Raw genomic sequence first — 24,751 nt, forward strand, 5'->3', positions numbered from 1 at the left:
TACTCAGATGCACATAAATTTGGCTTTGTCAGTCATTGTTTCTATTTTGGTGTTTCACCCAAACATTTAATGGAGCTGTCTACTTTAACAGTGGTTGGACAGTTTCAGTGTATATTAGGCATGTCATTTTTCCATCTGCGCAGCCCGTTAAGAATCCATGGCCAGAAACTTAACAAACGCAGAACTTTGATTCGAGTGCTAGATTTGAATCAAGGAAGTCGCATATCAGATTTAGCCCATGAAGTTCACTTTGGTGTCCTTGGATCAGCATTGACGTGGCTTGGCCAACACAATTGTCCAATTCACCCTTGGGGTGCTCCACCATGAATATGCAAGCCCCCACCTGGCGTTGTCGTAGCTTGTGTCATCTTAACCCAGGTGGCAAGGTTATTTGAGGGTTAAACAACCCTTGCATAACCCATTGTCTGTTTTAGCATTATGTGAGAGCTGTTTAACGCTCAAATAAACCCCACCAGCCAGGTTCGGATGACATGGCAAGGCACGGCTGGGGCTTCCATATTCATAACTGCAGATGGCATCAACTACAGCTCCTTGTGGGTAAATTAACCCATAATAGGCTGTCATGTGAACTGGCCCATGTATCAGCCCATCCTACCTCATGAGTTGAGATTAAAGCAAACAAAGCTTATGGCTGAACTTCTTGAAGGAAGAGCAGAATAACTGAACTGATTTATTCCAAATTCAGGTTTCCCACCTTACTGCTCTTTTCTCCACCAACAGTGCATCTTACAGCACTCTCCTAAGCAGAACTCTTAATTCCCACCCATATCTGTGAGCCTTCTGACTGATGGTGGCTGCAAATTTTGGAATGCTAGTAGAAATATAAAGGTTACAGTTTTCTTGCTGCTTATGCATTTCCACTGACAGTACACAGTCCCTTCTATTTCTAGGCACTTCTGAGTTCACTCCTAATCCTTTAGAACAGGAATGGGCACCCTTTTTTGGCCTGAAGGTCAGGTTTCATTTTGGAGAAGACTGGATCACTCAGCAGCACCTTTTAATTGCATCGCCAGTATCGAGCCTCCGCGTGTCTTCTCAAAAGTAAGCACGAGCATCATGCCTGCTCACAAGCAAGCAGGATGAGCCAGTGCAGGATACAGCTGAGAAGGAAGCAGGACTGAATCACTCAACAGCTTCCTCCCCAGCCCCTCTGCCCCACAGGGGAAAGCTCTCATCTCCAAGCAGCTGCTTATTGGAAAGAAGAGCTTTCACTCTGAGGCAGAGGGGACAACTAACCCTGCCAGGCCTTATCAGGCCCATCCCTGCCTTAGAATTCCTCACATTCCTTTAAGCATTCCTGACATCTTGGAGTTCTCAGTGGCCAAAAAAGAAGTGAACAGCCAACCTGTATTTTATCTCTTGTTAGGATCTCTTTTTTTTTCTCCTGGAGCAGGTAATTGGGGGGGGGGGGTCAACATTAATAAGTAGCAGAAGCAGGCCTGCAACGAAATGTTGCAGTGTGGACCATTATTTTCCCAATAGTGAGTCAACTTTTCATGGCCACTGAACATACTCAATTCTTATTAACATGTTTTGGAGAATTTCCCCCTTAAGAGCTTTTTTCCTAGGAAGTTTTTATGATTCTACGTATCTTGGGATTCCTCCATATGTCCCCCTTGGGCGTGGATGGTGCCATTTTGGCTACATAAGGACAGGTATTCAGGAGATCGCTATTAATATTACCATCACTTCTGGCCTGGGTCCTGAATCCTCAACTCTCCGGACACGCCCGCGCCCACCTCGTGCTCCTCTGGCTCCACGCCCAGGACGAGGCAGATTCCCAAAATTTATGTCCAGCTGAGAAGTGATGTCATTTGCTGCTTTTCGGAAAAAGTGAGAATCATCCTCAAAATCCTCCTTCAGCACCTAGAATGGAATGCATCTACATTAAGCCTGGCATCTACAAAGAAAACCATGCCAAAAGGAACACCGAAGACTTTCTAGAAGCTGTGGAAAGGGGACATGAAGTGAGACAGTTAAAGTTTTCAAAAAATTTACTATTTCCAATCCACCTTTTGGCCCAGTGGGTCTATAAGGTGGCTTATACAAATCTGACTTAAATAGAAGAACAAAATGAAATAAGATACAATAAATGAACACTAAAGTAAGAGCCCTAAGCACTTCCTCAAAACAACACAACACAATGAAAAGTCTGAATGAGGACCATCTTGGCCAACTATGGAAAAACCAGGAGTAAGGAAGCAAAACAGACCTCTTCTGGAGGAAGTTCCACAACCTTGGGGCTACTGCTGAAGAGGCCCTGTCCCAAATCACCATCCACTATACTTAAGATGGCAGAAGAACTGGAGCAGGGAAAATATGAGGAAGATCCTGAGACAGCAGCCCTTAAGGAGGGGTAAACAACTTGTGCGCCTCCAGATGCCTCACCAGCACAGGGAGTTGTAGACAAAAACATCTGAAGGGCCACAAGTTGCCCACCCCTGCCTTATGGTATCCTTTTCAGCCACTTGACAATAATAAGTTGCTCCCTGAAGTGTGTTAATAATGTTACACCAACTGAACATCGTACAACATAGTTACAGTTCCAAGCGCAACAGGCTCAATGGATTGTCTCCTCTCTAACAGAGATATGACACGGGGCACTTAATGGCTTTGAATGGTTACTTACCAACATTTTGCCCTTTACAAAAGCAGTAGCCAACATGCTCCACCATGCTGAACGGTAGCTTTTAATTGTACAACCCTTATATTTATGAAAGCTTTTGAACTATCTATTATTAATACCCATGGGTATTCATGCGCTCCCAAGCTCTTCAGTATCGCAGTAGCATCTCTAGCCTGAGGGGTAACCTGGTTCACACAACATGCCAGGCTCAGCATGGGTGATTTAACTCACGATGAGCTGCAGCACATGCCAGGTACATGTGGCTGCCTTTATGAATATGCAACCCCCAGTGGGGTTGCACTGCACCATCCAAACCTGACCACCGTGGAATATTCCTGGCTGAAACCCTGGAGAGCTGCTGCCAGTCAGCGTCGACTAGATGGACCAACAGTCTGACTTGGTATAAGGCAGCATCCAATGTTCCCATATTAATATTATTGCAGAGCTAAGCACACACAATTCCATGGGTAGGTTCTGTCTGCACAATAAAGGTCCCTGATCACAAGATAAAGCCTACAACTGTTGACAGGTACTTGCTCAGAGCTCTATGCGTATCTTCACTGAATGCAACAAGGTGGGAGTGGATGCTGCTGCGATGCTCCCCTCGCCTCTCCCCCCCTGTTCACTGGACAGGTTATGTTCATGTGAAATGGAGGAGTTGGATGTAGGGTTACAATCAGGTGAGATTGTAAACTAGAGATTAAAAAATGCAGCAAACTGAACCACTGATATTCAGTTGTCACAGCAAACCAGAACTTCAACAAAAATGCTTCTGTTTGGTCAGTATGACTGAGCTGTCAAATAAGAATGGAGAAAGAACTCTATGCTGCTGGAAGTTAAAACACAAAAAACCTTCAGATATTGCTGTGATGACCTAAAAGTTCTACAATTCAATATTAAAAACCCATAAATTTTAACAGAGGGTTTAAAGGAAGAACCCTCTAAATTCTAAGTTAATGCTTACATCATCTCTATATTTTGACTTGTGAATCACCACTGCTTTGGAAGGAACAGTGGTTTCAGGCTTCCGGATGTTGAATTCAGGCTTTGGTCGATTTTGTTCCTGAAGATTTTTCCACTCATCCAGTGTCATCTCTTGAACTACTTCTTCCACTGGTTCTCCTTCAGCAATTCTAAGGGTTTATAGTTGTAAAGTAAAAACCATTAGCCTGTGAAATGCCAAGAAGGGAAAGGCAGGGTACAACTTCATTGAAGGCAGATACCCGGTTTGCACACAGTGCTGAAAGTGGTTCTTCCCTTTCTGAATGGTGGTAAGGAGAGCTTGCACAAGTGGGACATGCGACAAAATTATACAGCATGGAGTACTCCCATTCAGCATTCCAATCAGTCAGCCAGCCATGCCCTCTTCCAAGATAACCTGTTCTGGATCCTCCCCCAGCATGACCACTGAACATGGCAACTGAGCATATTCAGTCCTCATCAGGCTGTTTTGCAGGGTTGCCCATTTAGCATCTGCCCCCTCCTAAATATGTTTTTCTACTTCTGCACACCTTAGGGTTCCCCCAAGCATGCTGGTGCTTCCCTCTTGTTTCTCAGTAGTCCCATTTTGATTACATAGCTGTCAGAACTCAGCACCTGAGTTCACTAGTAGCAAATACTAATAGGAAAAAAGGACTTTGGACACTGATTTAGATATTATAAATATGTTTATAACCGAACTGGACATCAAATGCTCTTGCGAAACTCGCTTTCAATTATTGTGACATCAATAGTAAAATCATGGTCAAGGAACTGTCTTTTTAGACCAGTCTTTACAGCCTACATTTTGTTGGTAATACATCCAAGTTAAGTTTTGCTATCTGATCACTGCGTATTTACTTGGGATAAAGTATCATTTGGATACCTGCTTTCAGGGTGGAGTTAACTTGACCTTCTCGGCCCTGGTCATAAGACCAGATGAGTACTTCACCTGGCATTTTCAGTGTACTCAAACTTGTGATACTCAAAGCATGACTTCTGTTAAGATCAACAGCAGCCTTCCTCAACCTGGTGCCCTCCAGACCTTTTAGGCTACAACTCTCAGTATTCCTGACCACTGACCATGTTGGCTGGGGCTGATGGGAGTTGTAGTCCCCAACATGTGGAAGGACCCAGGCTGAGCAAGGCTGTTCTATAAGATTCCACCACTAGGCTTATCCTGCAGCATGAGTCAGGTACATACGAAACTTACTTGTTCCTGTACTGCAATAGCAGCAGATGTTCAGCTGACATGTCACCAGTTTTTTAAAACACAGATCTGCTGTTTAGTTTTGCCATAACAAGTCCAAGATGTATATTCAAAAGCAATCTCAGTAAATGTAGTGCAATAGCTGCATGCAAGCTCACCCAAGGAACATCTGAGACACATATCTCTGCCTTGTGAAGAAGTCCAAAATTGTTCTTTACCGCCATACATTTTTACTAGCTTGGCTGTCTTGTATATACCTATGACCGACATTTGTTGTGTGAAAGAAAAACATAGCCAACCCTTAATCCTTGCCGGTAATTAGCCTGGCATAATGTAATACGATGGATATATTTTCTAGAAAGGTATTCAAGAACTTCATCAAGTTCAGGGATGGGAACACAGCATGGCTGTGGCAATAATTCCAGTGGTGATTACACCATGCAATTAGCTAACTGGAAGAGCAGTCTTGTCAAATTTAAGATTAAGAGCAATCTTGAAGCAAAGGAAAAAATATGTATGCTGGGGCTCTTCTTGTTTGTAGTCTGTATAGCATTTCACACTGTCCTCAGAAAGAAGTTGGGAGTTTCTCTCACACACTTGTATAAAGCATGTGCTATTCAAAGCCTGGCTATATAAAGCTGATTCAGGTTTCTTGTCTACCCCTATTTTCATTCAGGAGCCAGGAGTAAGTATTCTGTCCTGCATGAAAAGGTAAAAACACAGCAGTGATCTGGAGTATGAATGAGGAGTAAGTGGAAGCAATTTGTCTCAGCTATAAGCCATTTAAGTGATGAAAGGCAACCCAGAAGACAGGCAAATGTATTCTGCCCACCGGAAACAGTTGTGCATTGTGTGCCTTAACGTTTCATGAGAATTACACCATGCCATTAGCTAACTGGAACAGCAGTCTGTTCCAACTCGCTGTAAAACATTAATGTACCTAATAAATCCATATCAGAAAATCCTAGCTAATCACCAGGGCTTCCCTTCAGCCAACACAGTCATGTAGTTCCAGTTGCCCAAGAGCTTCTGTTCCACCCCTCCCTTCTGGGTTGTGGATAAAGACCTTTCAAAAAGATTTAAATCACACGTTGAGAGTGCAGCTTCATATATTTCCAGAACTTGTTATGATCTGGTTTGCACATACCGGCAGCAATTCCTGGGTTGTTTAATCCACTTGCTGGGGATGAGCAGAACATGCAAGCCATTTCAGCTTTTAATTAACAACCCAGGAACGCCCCATTTCTGGTTATTTCATGACATGAGAACCCAGAAACTCTGGGTTGTTTGGGGGTCAAACAACTTGAAGTTAACTCAACAACTGCCCAGGTTGCTCACTCCTGAGTTAAAGCATCTCCTTAAGATTAAGCCGTCAATCTGAGACCATCCTTGGTAGCACAGTACACCAGTATCAATTCCATTTTCCTGACTTTAGATCATTACCATGCCACAATCTGGTCTTGGCATGATGCTGGAATAAAACTCCCCACCAAGAGGACAGACTTTCTAATGGTAACTTAAGGAGCAACAAGAGCAAGATACTCAAAACCAGTCCATACTTAGCTGGAGATTCTCCCTCAGGTGCTCCAGGGTTCTCTTCTGTTTCTGGAGTTTCTTCCATAGGGGCAGTTTGTTCCAACTCACTGTAAAACATTAATGTACCTTTGGAAACCAAAGACTGCATTGTTCAGCATACCTCATTATGGGCTGTTCAGAATAAGCACCACACCTAGGTGCAGCCTTCCCTAACCGGATGTCCTCCAAATGTGTTGGACTACAACTCCTATTACCCCCAGCCAGCATGACCACTGGGGAAGGCTGCCTTAGTGTCTGGGGGGCGGGGGGCTCAAAGAATATTAATCTCTGCAACTAATAAGCATAATGCTTATGTACTGAACGACAGAAAGAGTACAATACCTTAATTGTGGCCCTAAAAATTTTTATTAAATAAAAATTCCACTCTGCCCCTTGGCTCTTTTTTGTGCCACAAAGCTAGCATGTAGACATGAGTTGTCTGTGCCAATTCTGTCAATGCTTGTGTTTTAGTTTCTGTCTAGTGGAGCTAGAAGTCAAATTTCTGCTCACATAGTATCAATTTCAGTTTTCCCCAGAGCGACCATAAACTAATTCTTACCCTTTGTGCAAGTTACAATGTTTTGTAATCAAGTAATTTTAAGTGCAAATTGAAGCACTGAACTGAATAACCACCCAGAGAGCTTTGGTTATTGGGAGGTATAAAAATGTAATAAACAAAACAACAAAATAACTATCAGTATTATAAGAAAACCAGACCCTCCTCCAGACAACACTTAGCAGGAAATCCAAATATTGGTCCTGGAAACATAGACACACATGAGGCATGAACTCTACCAGTAAGCAAGGTCCTTTTATCACAAGGATTTGGATTCTTCATTAAAGCAGGACTGATAAGTCTTTCTGCATAAATCTTATGTTGGCTCCCAAGTTCAGAGAAAAGGACGAAGTAGCTTAAAACTGAATAAAAATACAAAAGCTAGTTTCTCTCTCAGCTCTTAAAACCCCAAGTCAAAAGGACACAGACATGTTACCAAATCTTCTTGGAACAATTTTTAGGGGAAAGGTAAATTCTGCATGGTTTACATGGTTTTCAGTAAAAAAAACAAGTCCAGTCTATATGACTTACTGTTTTGTTGTATAAGCCATCTCAAAGTTGGAAAAGGTGGGATACAAACCGTCATAGCAGGGATAGGGACTGTTTTATATGTTGAGGGTCACATTTCCTCAGGGCCACATACTAGTGGTGGGTGTGGGCCACCCTTTATTTCTCCTATCCCCTTTTGGCCCAGTTTGCACGATCGCAGCTGGGGAAATAAGTCACAGCTGGGGAAATAAGTCACGATCGCAGCTGGGGAAATAAGCTTACTCTCCCATTGTGTGCACCAGTCACACACTGGGGGGATTAGCATAATTACCCTTGGCAGCGTGACCAAGCCAGGGTGGTAACCCCAGCCAGGGTGGCTTGTTGCCATAGATAACAAGTATACCCAGAACCCTACAACACCTCATGGATTCTGGGAGGCTTCTTAACCCACAGCAACAAGCCACTCTGGCCAGAACCCCTCAGCACGCAATCAGTACGCGCAGGGTGGTTAACAAGCTACTGTGGCTTATTAAGCACCCTGTGACCATGTGAACCAGGCTTCTTTTCCTCCCTGCCTAGCATGGAAATGGAGCAGGCTGGGGGCTCACATCTCAGCAAGGAAGGGGCAGGTTGAGGAGAGGCCATGGGCTGGACAGAATCCACCATGGGCCAGAGGCTCCTAATCCCTGATGTACAGAATCATACTCTCAATTGCGCCAGCTAAGAAAAAATAGCATGACTAGAACAAAACATGTTGTCACCTGAGAAAGAACATCTGGATCAGGGGCGGGCAACTTGTGGCCCTCCAGATGTTTTGGCCAATGTTTCCCATCAGCCCTAGCCAACAGACAATGGTGAGGGCTGATGGGAGTTGTAGCCCAAAACATCTGGAGGGCCACAAATTGCCCAGCCAGATCTAGACAGTGCCCCAATGCATGCCCATGGATGAAGTGGGAATTCTGTTATTCTGCAACAGTAATTGTGAATGTGGAATGAGGTGAGGGACATGTAACAACATTCTCAGATATACAAGAGTATAAAACTGGCATAACTGCTGTGATCTGGGCTAGACTTATCAAACATCTCAGCTCCTAAATCTGTTTTCAGTACCAAGGTGAATCCTGGAATGTAAATATGAAGTTAGCTTGTTTCCTGAAGCCATAGTTAAGATTAAAATCAGCTTTTAAGTTTTGGACATATTAAACTGCAGCTAATTGAAAACAGAAACAAAAGCTTTTGATCCCCTCCTTACAGCCATACCCAAGGTTTGTTCACATAACCAGACCACACTTTACTTTTCATGTTATAGAGCTAAGCTCAGGCCTTCAAAGCTTTCTTTGATGCTGCGTACAGACTTCGTGCTGAGCTGGTATAACTTGTAGCCATGTCCATGCGTCACTGATACTGGCTTGGATCTTAAGCTATGTTAACCTATAGAAATTCACAGAAGGAAAGTTTCCTATCCTGTCCTCTCACCTGCAGCCAGCTATGTCCCCGAAAAGCCTCTTCAGAGGTTCTGGGGCACTTCTAAACAATCTGGGATGGGGTGTGGATCATAACATCAGTTAACTGAAAGGAAATTCACAGAAGGAAAATTTTCCATCCCATACTCCCCCTGGCAGTCCCTATGCCAAATCTCACATTGATCAGGCGGGCCCCCAACTCTCTGGAGAAGCTTTTCAGAGGGTACGGGTGGAACGAAGGGATGAAAAAATTTCCTTCCATGAACTTGGTCCTTAAGTTAACCTATCTTAGGATTCAAGCCATTGTCAACATGTGGCATGGCGTGGCATGACCTACACCTTATATTGCCTCCCATGGGCTTAAACCAAATTTGTTACAATGCAGAATTTGAAAGCTATGAGACAAAGGTCAAGTAGCAAACCCAGAAATGAAGAGCTAAGTACATAATCAACATATAATGACACATGCAACTTGGAAACTACACTCTCAACTAGGTAACAGTCCAAGACAATCACTAATATTATCATACCTCAGATCATCCTTAACTGCTCCCCAGTTGCGAGGTCCACTTCCACCCCTTTTGTCTTCTGCTCGGACTCCTCTAGAGACAGAAATAATATTCTTTTAGTTCCCTTCTTCTTGGAAGGGAAAATATATATATAAAAGCAAGTTGTACAAGTGTGGTAAACCAGAGATGGGCAGAAAGCCGATTGGGATCTACTAGTAGATCTCCAGATCACTTGCAGTAGATTGGCAAGGATTTCTGACTCCCAGTTGCTTAGTGATGGCAGCAACAAAATGATTCCCTGCCTCATCCAAAATGTACACTGCTGAAATTAAGGAAGACTGAGGCAACCAGGAGTGGATTTCCATCAAAGAACTGTGAACTCTGTTCAGTATGGGTTCTCAAAACACATCCCCAGCCTCAGAATTCTTTGATTCTAAGAATATGTCATTTGCACGCGCACTGATGGTTCACAGGGTTCTAGCAAAACACAAAGTAGATCCTTCAAGCCTGAAGACTGCCTGCTCCTGTGTTCAGCTCCCCATCACCACTATTCATGATCACCCACAGAACAAGTATCGCTAAGATGCTATTTATTAAGCTACTGGAAGAACATACAGAACGTACTTACGTTTTGTCACTCCCACTCTGCCGGTCAAACTCCCGTTTCCCTCTCTGATCAAAGCCGTTGAAAGTCCTATTCATTCCACCACCTCTTCCTCTGCCTCGCATTCCACCTCTTCCTCCCCCACGACCCCTCATTGGCCTTTCCCGATCAAATCGGTCCATTGGTCTGAAAGATAATATACCTTAGTTTGTTCTAACACACCTTAAAAGGTCAATGCCATGTAGATGTACTAGAAATACAAACATGGCTGAATCCAATGCTGGCTATCCACCAGCAGGACAGAAACCACTGGCGGAACGGATTTCACCTCCCTCCCGTGCACCCCCTCAAATCTGCTTGAGGGTTGAGGGACCCTCTGAAGAAGATTTGGGGATGCAGGGGGAGGAAAACAAGGGAAGTAAAATTGCACAAGTAGAAGTCTGCTCACGTGACAGATTTAACCCATTACACATACATAAAAGACAACATAACTAAAGCTTTTTTATGCTTTCCCTTGAGATTTAAAAAAAACAAAATCAAAGCTATGATTGCATTGCTTTGCTCCAATGAGCAATAATCAGACTTGATTCTGTGGCCATTATCTAGCATACTGGAAGAAATTCTGAAGCCTCCTTCCAAAGACTACAATCGAAGTCTCTAAAGGGCAGCCCAAAGGCTCAGTAAGGTGGCTGAAAATTCCACCTCCAGAGTTGGACGATTTGTAATTCCAGCTTCAAAAAGAAATAAAATCTATGACTATCCCCAAATTGTTGAAACCAAGGAGTTGTTGCATCACCCTAGGGACCATTATGTCCAAACACCACAAGGCATGATGTTTGACCAAGGGTGGTCAAACCATGGCCAGTGATAAAGTTTTCAGAGGATTTTGAACTGGAAAACCTTCCAGTGAAAATTATGTTCATTTGCATCAGAAAAATTTCTGATGCTGTAGACAGATCTAATTTATTATTTTTATTTTATTGCATTTAGTAAAGAACATTTTAAAAAGTACACCATGTTAATTTTTGGCCCAATACACCACACGTATTTGACTTGAAATGTTGGGTTTGTGTGTGTGGAATGAAAGCACACAATGTGATTTAAATGTTGTATTATGTAGAAACTTTTATTGGAATACTTGTAAAAAATTAAAAACAGTAGCATGTACTTCCTTTACATTGTTTAAATTTAAGAAGAAAAAACAAAGGCACTGAAAAAACTATTGAAATGCTAATTGATTTTAGCAACCCAAAGAACTGTGGTTGATATGCTGACAACCATGCATCTACTTCAACAGCTCTTTTCCACTGAGGTTGTTGGGGGCCGCTTCAGTTTCGCTGCCACTTATTACACTCCAAGACATATGTATTTCAATGACATATACATATTCTTTCATATATTTGCCAGGAATAGTCACCTGAAAGACATTAATTACAACTTTGAAACTGCCATGCTTACCTAATATTGTATTTGCAATTGGCATACAATTGCAAATTTTCCATTATGAAATAGAAAATTTCCTGTGGAAAGATAAAGAACTGGAAAATCTTCCACCGCACATCATTCACTGCCCATGGCCCTCAGCCTAATTTCAAAAGCAATCAGTTCACACCTCTGGCAAAAGTGATCTGTCTCTCCCCTGGCAGGAAAGAGAGGGGGGAGAGAGAGAGAGGAGGGGTGGCTCCATCCACTGCCAGCATCCAGACCCCAACAATTACCCCCAACAGAAGGAAGGTTTCCCTCCCCTGTGTTTGATCAACAACCTTATACCCACATCACAAGATTCAGCAGCCAAGGGTCCTGCTTTGTTTTACAGATGGTTATGATAAACAGCACCTTGATTTTAGGTTTTACATCTTAGAATTATCAATTAGCAATATGTAAACCAAGGATACATTTGCATGAAGAAAGCCTCCATCTCACATAAGCAAATCTGATGCATGGAAGGAATGGCACCTAGAAACCTGAGACACAGTAGCCCTATGCAGGCATTTGCCCGCTCACATGTAGGGCTGAAATGTGTAGGGGGACATGGGCGTGCATGTAAGACCTGCTCCCAGCATCCCCATGCTCCGGTTTCCCAGTTAGACCTTCACACATGGAGTACGTAGGTCTGAAGAGGGCTCTGTAAGCACATTCAGCTGAAGGTGTTTACAGAGTTCCCGCAGTTGCGAACTCCGCCTGATAACTGGGTAGGGGGAGCACAGGGACCCTAGGAGCAGGACTTGTGTGCACACCCATGTCTCCCTACACGTGAGCAGGTGAATGTAGGGCTACTTACTTCAAATGGGGATCTCCAGCCAAGCACAGAAAGAAAACAAGGCTCTGTTAGTCATAGCCATGACTTTGTTGACCACGTCTAGAATCCATCTACTGCAGGTCTAACTAAATGGCACCTTGTAAGATCAACTCAAAATCCTTCCAAGGGCCACCTTATATCTCTTCAAACAGCACCTACCTTTCTAGAGTAAACTCTGCTTGTCTTTCCATTTCATGGGGACGATATTCCCTGAAAGGTTTCCATTCAGCTTTATCTTGCTTTACATCTGTACCTCTGTTTTCATTCCATCCCTGCTGTTCTCCCCTTTTTGGAGCTCGCTTCTGGCCTGTGGAGCACCAAGTTACTTACATTAGTAGCATTAAAATCAATTAAATTTTTATCAAATTGATGATCATCGCAAGTGTTGTATTCAATGTTAGTCCTACTTAAAGTAGACCCACTGAGATGAATGAGACTTAGCTTGACATTGGATTCAAGCCAATGCTATCTGCCATTTAAGAATGTTTTGTTCCAGTCAGTTTCTGAGGTACATTTATTTTAAACCAGGGGTGGGCAACTTGCAGACAACTCCCATCAGCCCTAGCCAGCATGGCCAATGGTGAGGGATGATGGGAGTTGTAGGCCAAAACATCTGGAGGGCCACAAGCTGCCTGATGCTGGGCTGCTCAGTTCTGCTTTCTGCTACCTATTTTAATACCAGTCTAATATTTTGTTTTATGGCCAACTATTTTAATGCGACTGTGTATTTGTACTCTTCATTGGTGTTTCCTGGTGTGTTTATTTGTTTGATGTTTTTATCTAGAAGCATTCTCAGTTTACTTTATATTGAATACCTCCAGTAGAAAATGGGGTTAAGAAATAATAAACTAGGCTAAAGGAGCTAAACATCAACTGTTCAGTCAGTTAAATCCACACACAACAGAATACATTTTTTAATGTACATACTCCCAAGGATCCATGAAACAATTCTCATACTCTGCCCAGGTGGTGACAGAAAAAGCAGTCCTCCTGGGGATGTAAGTATTAATGTAAGCCCCCACAAAAAGTTGGCAACAGAATGAAGCAAGCTTGCAAAGACTGCAGTGAAGATGCACCCACTCCAACTTCAACTGCAAAAGTGATTAGACAGAAAATAAAATGATCTTACTGGCACTTTTAATGGGCAATTTAAGCACATCAAATGTAATCAGCACTCTGAACTTCCTGTTGAAAATTACTGCATTATCGCTCATCTAGCTCTCAAGATCAACTTAGTGATCTACCACTATCTGGTTCCCAGTGGTGGCCTCTTCCTCCCTCAACCAGAAGGGCAGCTGAGGAAACATCTTTCCCTGAGGGGAAGGGAGAGGAAAACTTGAATTCAAAAGAGAAACTACAGAAGACAAGAAAGGGAAAAGGAACCAGCTAGCAAAGAACATCTTTCTTGTCATCTCAGCAGAGAACAATAGATGTAAGACAAACCTGAGTAACATCGGTTCCAGAACAGGTACATCCCATCCATCTGGGCAACCATCATGCTTTCCCTCCTCTTCCCTCCCAATTCCCCAAAGTGTGAACAGAATGCTGGACCAGATGGACCCTTGGTCTGATACAGCATGGATCTTTTATGTTCTTATCCCTTTCCTTGCATCTTGTGTCTTTTTAGATTGTAAGCTTCAGGGCAGGGGCTGTATAATTATCGATTCTTGCAAGCTGCTCTGAGAGTCTTTTGACTGAAGAGTGAGATAGAAATGCTTTGAATAAATACACAATATCACAACTTCCTAGTCTTTTTTATTTATTCATTTATTCTATTTGTACCCCGCCTTTCTACCAAAAATTGCACTCGGGGTGGCTTTTTTGCAATCTTAAGGCAACTGGAAGCCCTGCAAGATGCAAGATTGTCAGAGAACTTCCTTTGGCAATGAATTTGGGCCTTCCAATATATGGAAAAAAGAGGCACAAGGCTATTGTGGAGGCATTACATAAACTTGGTCTGTTTATATCTTATGTTGAATATTTCATCTTCTATGACATCGTACAAACCTTCACTCTGGTGAAGAAAAACAATTGCCCAGAAAAGTTATGTAAAGAAATTCTGCCGGTGTTGACATGATACCAATTACCATAATCCAAGCAGCAGAATGTTGAAAGATTCATTCCAAGGATCTAACATGCCTGTATTTCAGCAAGCAGCATCCACATTTTCTGGATTTAAAAGATCTATGGTGCCACTTAACAAAATAAAGCCACCAATGACATATCAAAGCTTCCGAATAAATGTGATGTACTCAAACCAGCTTTTTTAAAATCCAGAACTTTACCTGACTGCACAGTAATAGTACAAAGGATGTTAAGAGCCACAGACTGAAAGATGAAGAGGAAATAACATAGCCATGTTCCTTATAAAACATTTCAAACTAATTTGAAGTTTTCAATATATATTGGAAGAAATCTACTATATTACTGCACATTATATCCTTATGTAGATCAGTTGGTTGTAGAACCCTTCGAGAAATGCAGAGAGATTTACTTATCTAACCATTATTTGGCTTTCCATTGTTTTAAAAAGTCAAAGCTGATTGTATCCTGTGTCTGCATTTACAAAAATAATTACAAAGAGATAAATCTAAACGGCTGACATTTTTACAAGAAAAACCATGTACATTTTCAAAGGTGGTGCCAAAAACTGGATGTATAACTGCTTCTGCAATCCCACAGGAGGGTTATATGCAGTGATGTCTGCCTGCCAGTGCAACAGACACCACTGATGGAATGATTCCCCAATCCCCCCGCAGCTCCTCATGTGGGGAACCCTCTGGAATATATCTGGGAAGAGCACAAGAGGATACACGGAAGAGAGCGACAGGAAAAAGGTGAGTGAGGGGACACAAGACAGAGGTGTACAAAATTACACACAGTTTAGAGAAAGTGGATAAGGAGTCATTTTTCTCCTTCTCTCATAATACTAGAACCCAGGGTCATTCCATGAAGCTGATTGGTGGGAAATTCAGGACAGATAAAAGGAAGTACTTCTTCACACAGCACATAGTTAAACTATGAAATTCATTTCCACAAGATGTAGTGATGGCGACCAGTTTGGATGACTTTAAAAGGGGACTGGACAAATTCATGGAGGATAAGGCTATCAATGGCTACTAGCCCTGATGGTTATAAGCTAACCCCAGTATCAGAGGCAGTATGCCTATGTACACCAGCTGCTGGGGAACCTGGGTGAGATGGTGCTGTTGCACTCATTTCCAGCTGGTAGGTTTCCCATGTGCAGCTGGTTGGCCGCTGTGTGAACAGAATGCTGGACTAGATGGACCCTTGGTCTGATCCAGGATGGCTCTTCTTATGTTGTTAGGAAGTGCCACTGAACAAGCAGAAATCCACCCACATGACATTTGATGTAGCCTGGGGACCTTGTCACAATCTGGAGTTTTCTTATTAATAACTTCAGTTTGCATCCCAGCTACTGGCAAAGGAGAAGGCTATGCAACTGAAGATTTCAAAAGTTTACCACCCTCGCACAGAGGAGAGGAGTGAATGTTTAACCAGAAACAAGGAGAAGGGAGTGGGGAAGAGAAAAAGGCAACAACGACTAGATTAAAGTCACATGTGAGCAGGTAAGTGGCATTCAAGCAGACCTGATTTCTGAATTTGTCATCACACTGTACTCACAAATGAGACTTCACCCAAGAAAAACTCTCAAATCCACTTCAGTCCAATATTCAGACTATGACCTGAATGCAACTGTTTCGACATACGCGCTGTTGCCCCCAAAAAAGGGTTTTTGGGGGTGGGGGTGGGCAGGGAGAACCCTAACACAATAAGCAAAGATCAAATCTTGCCACAGAGCTAATGACAATCAGCTTATATTGCTACACTGCTTTAACGTACCAAATATACATAATTCAGATGAATGCTGTAATACAGAGCTTGCAAAATATTATTCCTAGATGCGAACATGTGTTGCTGTGCCCAATCATAGCTATGTGATTTTTCCAGCCTCTCTGTTAATGTATTGATAGTATAGTGATATATGTAGATGCTGTCACAATCTGATAGGATCAGAACTGCGCAAAGCAGCCAAATCCCAGGGAGAACATTTACTCAGGGAAGTAAGGGACAGAAAGTTAACGAACTCAAATATGAAAACAAGCAGTAGTATTATTGTGTAGCAGCTACAAAAAGTCTAACAGCCGTTCTGTTGATGTGACGGGAGAACCTAATTTTGAGTTAAGTACATAAGAAGATCCCTGCTGGATCAGACCAAGGGTCCATCTAGTCCAGCATTCTGTTCACACAGTGACCAACCAGCTGTTGACCAGGAATTCCCAAGTAGGGCATGAGAGCAACAGCACCCTCCCATCCATGTTCCCCAACGCTGGTGTACATAGGCTCACTGCCTCTGATACTGGAGGTAGCCATCAGGACTAGTAGCCTTGGATAGCCTTTTCCAACAGGAATTTGTCTAACCCCCTTTTAAAGCCACAAACTGGTGGCTATCACTACATCCTGCGGTAGCGAATTCCATACTTTAACTATGCGCTGTGTGAAGGACTTCCTTTTAGCTGTCCTGAATCTCCCACCAATCAGCTTCATAGGATGATTGAGAGAGGGAGAACAATGTCTCCCTATCCACATTCTCCACACCATGCATAATTTTGTAGTCCTCTATCATTTCTCCCCTTACCCTCCCTTTTTCCAAGCTAAACAAGCCCAGCTGTTGTAACCTTCTCTCATAGGGAAGATCCTCCAGTGGTTGATCATTTTAGTTGCCCTTTTCTGCACTTTTTTTTTCAGCTCTACCTTTTTTTAGGTGTGGTGACTAGAACTGGACAAAGTATACCAAGTGTGGCCGCACCATGGATTTGTACAGGGGCAGTATGATATTGGCAGTTTTATTCTCAATTCCTTTTCTAATTATGCCTAACATGGAGTTTGCCTTTTTACAGCAGCTGCACACTGGGATGACATCTTCATTGCGCTGTCCACCACAACCCCAAGATCTCTTTCCTGATTGGTAGTTATAACAGCAGGGGAACAAGTTCAAAGGAAAGCATTAAAAATTAATAAATTGCTACCCGTTTAATTCTGCAACATCATCATTTTCACTGAATGAGGGCAGTGTGTCTTGGGAGTCAGAGGTGGCAACAACCCGATGAAAGCTCAGTGGCACATGCCTTTCATGTATCCTTGCTGTCCACCTCTTCCTTCCTTTCAAATAGTGTGTTAATTTTGAGACCTGGTAAAAATATACTGGTATTTTTTGCAAGGAAGTGTTCTCTTTTGCCATCTCTTGCTTTAAATGCAAGCTGCGAGCTAACTGGCCACTCCTGCAACTTTCATAATACATCCCACAGTAAAAAAAAAAAGATAGTTAACAAAATATGGGTTGTTTGTTAGCATGAGCAAGCTGCCTCCGGTGCACCCACTTCGACTTTCTCTCCGGATCACAGAACCACCCAGGAACACCCCATTGTTTAACCCAGGAATTGGCAATATGTGCAAACCAGGTCATTATATCTCCTATATATTAGGAGAAGCAATGCACATTGGAAGCAGCTGTTCTTTTTTAATTTTATTTTAAAATCAGAATTAAGGGTTTTTTTTCAAACTCAGTGAAACTCATTTGGTAACAAACACATCACTTGAGTATGCAAAAATACATCACTTGAATATGTCAAAATCCCAGTATTCAAACGTTACCACCTACCCCTTAAATAGTCAGATGCTGCCAATGGTTTATTTTAGGAAGTTCAACAGAACAGATATTTATTAATTATATCTATTGTTTTTAAGCTGTCTATGCAAATAAAGTTCTGCTTTTCATATGGACTTTAAATAGCAGGCAAATATGAGATCACTGTTCCTGAAGTGTTTCTTTTGAATATTCAAGCATGTAATTGAAATGCTCCACTACTAACAACAAGGAAATCACAGAAAACACATTTGAGTTACAAAGGCTAAACCTACTACAGGTGGGTTCACATGATCGGGGAGGGAAAATTAGTCACTGTGGCTTATTTTCCCATCCCACACATGACAGTTGCACAACGCCTAACTACCATAATTACTTTCACCAGGCCAAGCTTGTCACGACATCCGAAGTGGGGTTACAAAACACCCCACAACCCTAGAACAAGCTATGGGCTCCAGGCTGGTATGTAAACCATCCCCACTAGGTTCGGACGTCACGACAAGCTGAGCCTGGCAAGGATAATTATGGTAATTACACAGCCACACAGGGCGGGAAAATAAGCCACAGTGGCTTCTTTTCCCTCCCCAATCGTGCGAACTCATATCACTCCCCATATTTTGTCCCACATTCATGTATTTCATATATGGAAAGAACTTATTCTGTATGGTTCAAAGTACAGCGCAAACACTACTTTCACTTAAACCACATTGAGCAAGCAGAGGATTTGGGCAGGTTCCAGCTTCATGTACTCACTGCTAAAAAGAAAAACCCATGTATCTTGCTTCAAATGATAGGGTTGTGCTCTTTTTCCTACACTGATTATCTGAGGGTAAGAAAAGTATAATAGCATGTGGTAGCCAGTTTCAGGTGCTCTTAGGTGAAACAGATTTTCTAGATCCATTACAATCAAGGTTAAGGCCTGGTTTTGGCACTGCCTCCGTCGCTCTGTGGGATGACCTATGCCAGGTGAAAGGCAGGGAGTATGACCTGTTGATCCTCCTGGACCTCTCAGCAGCTTTTAATACCATTAATTATGGTATCCTTCTGGAGAGGTAGTCTGAATTAGGAACAGGCAGTACAGATTTCTGTTCATACCCGGGTGACCACTTCCAGAAGGTGGTGCTGGGGCATTTCTGCTCAACCTCATGGCATGTATCCCTAGGAATCCCACAAGATTCCATCCTATCCCCCACGCTATTTATCATCTACATAAAACTACTGAGTGAGGTTATCTGGAGATTTAAGAGTGTAATGCCATCAGTATGCTGATGATATGCAGCTCTCTCTTTCATCAGATCCAGGTAAGGCAGCTGAAGTGCTTAATCAGTGTCCAGTTGCAATTAGGAATGGATGAGGGCCAACAAACTGAAGATCAATCCAGACAAGACAGAGGCATTGTTAGTGCGTGGTCTGTCTGTCCAGATGAATTGTGTTCAACCTGTTCTGGAAGAGATTGCACTCCCTTGAAAGGATCACATTCGTAGCCCCTGAGTGCTTGCAAATCCATCTTTGCCACTAGAAGCACAAGTGCCCACAGTGGCATGCAGCTCCTTTTACCAGCTTAGGCTGGTATGCCAATTATGACCCTACTGGGACAGAGATAGCCTGGCTTCAGCGATCAATGCTCTGGTAAATTCCCACTTAGATTACTGCAATGCATTCTATACGGGACTGCCTTTGAAGTCGGTCTGGAAACTTCAGTTAGTACAAAATATGGCAACAAGAGTACTGACTAGAACCAAGCGTTACAATGTTATCATTCCAGTATTTTTGGCTCCTGGTTAGTTTCCAGGCCCAATTCAAAGTGCTGGTGTTAACTTACAAAGCCCTTCATAGGGCTTGGTACTACAGCCTCTGAAGGACTGCCTCTTTCCATATATTCCTACCTGAGCCCTGAAGTCATCAGAGGCCCTGCTCCGAGTGCCGCCATATAAAGAGATGTGGTAGGTGGCACTTGAGAGCAGGTCTTTTCAGTAGAAGCTCCCCAGTTACGGAATGCCCTCCCAAGAAAGGTTTGCCAGGCATCTGCGTTGTTCTTTCAATGGCAGGCAAATACCGTTTTATTCTCACAGGCTTTGCAATCCTTTTAAAGTCATTTTAAACTCTGATAACTTGTAGCTCTTTATGTAAGGGGCCAGCAATCTGATGCCCTCCCGATGTTTTGGACTCCAACTCCCATCAGCCCCAGCCAGCAGAGCTGATGGTCAGGGATGATGAGAGTTAAATAATGACCTGCTCTAGCCAACTCTCACATGTGATTTACCTTGGGAACATGTAAGAGTGGGTAGGTATTCTGGGCTCACAGGAACCTTGGCTTCATTTATTTCTCACATCACAGCAGCCACATAGTTGGAAAATGATTTGAGCAAATTGGGCAACAAACAAAGGCATTGTAGATACAACAGAACCTTTTACTGGCAACCCCCACCAAAAGGGTAGCGATTCCCATGGCATCCTTAGCAAATGTCCATAGGGAGTTAACCTGCATATTTCCGCTTCTTCACTACAGCAATCTATGATGAAGTTGGGGAACATCCAAAGGTATTCTTTCCCCACTTCACTACAAATGTAGTTTCTGGAAAAGGGCAGTAGTATATCAGAAGATAATTTGCAGGCTACAGCAGAAGATTAAAAGCTACATCAAGACATGTCCTGCTGAAAGTATAAAAAGTCTGATCGCTCACGGGCTTGCTAGATGATTTCAATTTGGAGATCAAGAGCAGTGAGACATGAAGCACCGGATAATCCTGGGACTGCTTATGCTCTGTGATATGCTTCTGTGCATTTTTGTAAATACAAAACTGACTTTGCTAATCACTGCAGCTATGACTTTGGAGACAGATTGTCTGCTGCTAACATGCTATTCTCTGCACAGAATAACACTACCTAGCTGGAAAAAACACAAGATTACTAGCTGCTTCCATGCCTGGGATAAACAGGCTATACTCCAGATTTATCAAAATTCCTGGGCTATAAAGAACAATTTAAGAGGTAGAAGTGATACCTAGTCCAACATCCAGCTTGCAAGAGCTTATACAAAATTAGTTAGCTGCAGTATGCAGATGTGAGACTCTAAAAACAATTTGTATAAACACAACAGATTACAGAGTAAGAAAAGGCAGCAGCAGCATGTATGCTTAACAAAATGCTGCATCGTGCACACACAATTGCTCAAACATTCTGTGTACTTATAAGAACCATTTTACATAGACTACCAACTAATCAAGTAAAGCAGGACAGCAGCAGGACACCACCAGAATAAGTGTCTGCTGTGATTTTGCTACACGAGTGTAACAGTTACATTAAATACTGACAGCTACTTTGGCAGGAGTTATTCAGCAGAGTTTCCCTTACATCTGTACTATCAACACATATTCAGAACCTGAATATTGCTGCTTTCCACCCAGCAATTTTATTTTCACTATAGTAATGTAGGGATATCACACTACTTAAGTCTGCTTCCTACATAGCCGAGCACCCATATTCTGTGTAGTGGACAAAGATATCCAGGTAAGGGGAAAAGCAGATCTATTCCAGTGACTTTTGGACAATGTTACAATTTAGGCCTGGGGATGCAAATACATCATCAAAGAGGAACTTGTGCTCTTATTCCCTTCTTCTCCTTTTCACTCTTCTCGGTATGAACGGTATAAATACCGGAGCACAATGAACTTAAGAGTACCCATTCAGACAAAAAATATTCTCCATGTCATATGCCCCAACTTTCCTGGAGTCACATTTGCAAAGAGAGTGCGAAGTGACAGAGTGTAATGCCCCTTGCTATCAACACCCTGCCATAGCCAACCAAAGCAATTCATGTTATTGCATAACAGATGAACAGTGCTGCCATAATGACAGAATCACTGCAATCCATGGACTTCCCAAATCTCCACATGAATGTATCTGCAAGGAGAGTGATGGTGTATCACACAGACATTTTGGACAGCTCCTCCAGTCCCAAGTTAAACTGAAGTGGCTGGATATAGACAGTGGGACACTAAACAGCTAGACACAGATACGACACATGGTTCTGTAAGAAGTATTCCAAGGCATGCATGGATTTGTGTCATTGCCTACTTTACATTTCAGTAATAAATCATGCTCCTTCCTTGCCATTTTCTTGTCCTAATTTTTGTTTTATATTACATTTATATGCAATTTGCGTGCTATATTTCCAAGGCTACTTATAATTGGGACCCAGGTATTTTTTTTCTGGGCTAAAATTGGAGGCATACTTCCTGTGATACTCAAAAAAGGTATGAATTTTCTTAATCAGTTCCCATAACAAAAGGTGGGCAGAAGTGAACAGTTAATATTTGTTCCTGACATCCCATCCACACCTCTACACAATCATTCAGAAGTGGGCCACTGCTATGTCAGCAATGGCAACCCTTCTGGAATTCCCACATGGCTGTCTGCATCAGGGAAGCCAGTGTGCTGTTCCCACAATAGGGTACCATCCATATATTGGCAGGTGAAGAGAGAAGACAGCAATGCTATATGGGGCTTCCCTGCTTGGAGGAGCATCAAACAGTGGATGCATCAAACCTATTTAGGTTTAATTTCTCAAGGCACACACACGGATCAGCATCTCTTGTGACACACAGGTTGAAAACCACTATCCCGCAACCTCATGATTTTTAATCTGGTTCTTGCAAATACAGAGTTGTTCACAAGAACATGGACAACCCAGTGTGGCCTGTACATGAGAAGGCTGCACAAGAGGGGAGAGGTGATTGAGGGGCCAAGCCTACACTCTGTTTTTCACTCTGTGAATCGACTAACATGCTTGTACATATGTGGAAAGCCTTCCAAAACCTGACCCAAACCCGGAGCCTTCTGGATGCGTTGGACTACAACTCCCCTCATGCCCAGCCAACATGGCCACTGAGTTATAATCCCAACACATCTGGAGGGCACCAGGTTGGGGAAGGCTGCCCTTTCGGATGCTGTTCAGCCAAAGTTTTTTTTGAAGAGTAGCTTGAGTCATGGTGAGCTCACCTCGAAGAGGCTTTCAAGGCAGCCAACCCAGCACTTTCTGACCGTTTGGAGAGAAACGACTTTCCCTGTGCAGAGTTAACCAGAAACAATGATGGGTTGGGAGGCAAGCGAAGCACCTGCTACCTCTCGGCTGGCCAGCCCAGTTCATCGGGACTGAGGGCGGAGACAAGACGCAGCCAAGTTTCAGCCACACTTAACCTTCAACACAATCGCCGCCTGCGGCAGCTGCTGCAAAGCTCCCCGCCAGACGCCACAATAGCGCGCCTTTACGCAGGCGACGGCCCTGCCCCCGTCCCAGGTAGGAGACTCGCCCACGACCCGCTCAGGGAGGAGCCGGGAGCTCACCATGAGGCCAGCGGGCGGCTGCGCAACCCCGTCCCTGGTTTCCAAGGAAAGGAGTTGCGCGCGCTCGCTGCCGTATCAGGCGGGGCAGGCCTGCAGGGAGAAGCGCGAACTGCGCAGGGAGGGAAGCAGGAACGCACACACGCCCGGGCCCAGAAAGCGGCATCACGTCCGCAGCAAGCCACCACCTCGTGCGCTGCGCGTTAGTGAATCCGAATCCCCTGCTGCCACTCTCGCCTCCGCCCCCCGTCTTCGTATGCGCAGTCCTGAATCCGGATTCTCCTTATTCCACCCTTGCCTAGTCACATGAACAAAAGGGGGGGTGCGCTTTAAAGAACACCATTGGAAGTGTCGAAGAGGAAAGGAGCTACGGCTACATTCCTATACCCTCTTACTTGGGAGCAAGCCACATTGAGCTCAAGGGGGCTTCCTTCTGAGTAGACATGGCAAGGGTTGCGCTATAAGTAACTACGCAGGTTTACTTGCAGGGAAGCCCGCAGAGATCAAGGGGACTTGCTTCCAAGTAAACTCGCCTCTCTCAAGGGCTGCAGCGCCCGGCGCCTGCCTTCGCCCGCTGAAGCGCTCGTGATTCCTGCTCCCGCAAGCCGCGCTCGCTCTCTTCCGCGCCCTCCCCCTCCATACCGGGCGCTGGGGGGCTCTCCGGCTGCAGGAGCGGGGAGCCCTTGCGCTCCTTCTGGGATTCCCTTTTGGCCGCCGAGGCAACGGCAGCTACGCCAGCGCCGGGCTTCCTGCCGGTGGAGACGGCCGCTTCTTCGCGCTTTTTGCTCTGCTGCTTGCGCCGCTCAGCCTCGCGGAGGATGTCGAAAGGGTCGGACTCGTCGTCGAGCAGCTGGTGGAAGCGGTTGGCGACGGCGCAGCCGAAACTCTCCTGCATGGTTGTGGCGGCGGCCACGGGGCTGGCCAGCGCGCCCTTCATCATCGCCAACCGGCGGCGGCACCGACGGCCGCCCCTTCCCGAATGCGACAGAAAGAAGCAAGCCGTCCTCAGAACGGCCCAAGTAACCACGCCATGGCCGCTCGCCCGCCCCGTCCGACTGCACTGCCCAATGAACACGGCGCTGCTGCTCCACGGCCTGCGCGGACAACCAATCCACGCTCCACGCTCCTCATGGTCATACCCAATAATGCGCCTCGGCCACGCTCAGAGGCATTGACCAATCAGCGTGCGCACTTCCGCCTCAGCTGACCAATGAAAACGCGGGATCCCCTCCGCTCACACAATTTCCCACGCCGCTGGCCGATGACGTAGAGCGTCTGTGGCGTCACGTGCCCAGCTTTGGAAGCAAAAGCAGCAACATAAAATAAAAATCTCTGGTTAGGGCCTGTCTTGGCTCCACATAGAAAAAGGGCGTCCGCTTAATTAGATACTGTTAATTACTGCTCTTAAAC

General features: G+C 44.1%; 1 protein-coding gene across 1 annotated transcript in view; it reads right to left on the reverse strand.

Moving 5' to 3' along the window:
• Window positions 1–24,400, reverse strand: part of HABP4 (hyaluronan binding protein 4) — a 29,456-nt gene extending 5,056 nt beyond the window's left edge. Inside the window, exons 1-7 of the mRNA XM_084834091.1 lie at window positions 23,984–24,400; window positions 12,490–12,637; window positions 10,056–10,217; window positions 9,449–9,520; window positions 6,395–6,478; window positions 3,612–3,780; window positions 1,705–1,887 (exon numbers count right to left, since the gene is read on the reverse strand). Coding sequence (XP_084690217.1) covers window positions 1,705–1,887; window positions 3,612–3,780; window positions 6,395–6,478; window positions 9,449–9,520; window positions 10,056–10,217; window positions 12,490–12,637; window positions 23,984–24,281 — 1,116 coding nt within the window. The 5' untranslated portion in view covers window positions 24,282–24,400. The remainder of the gene's footprint in view (window positions 1–1,704; window positions 1,888–3,611; window positions 3,781–6,394; window positions 6,479–9,448; window positions 9,521–10,055; window positions 10,218–12,489; window positions 12,638–23,983) is intronic.
• Window positions 24,401–24,751: the final 351 nt, after the last annotated feature.

The sequence above is a fragment of the Heloderma suspectum genome, chromosome 2 (genome assembly GCF_057233095.1).
Source record: "Heloderma suspectum isolate Gila_16-S chromosome 2, 16-S_ref, whole genome shotgun sequence".
Lineage (NCBI taxonomy): Eukaryota > Metazoa > Chordata > Lepidosauria > Squamata > Helodermatidae > Heloderma > Heloderma suspectum.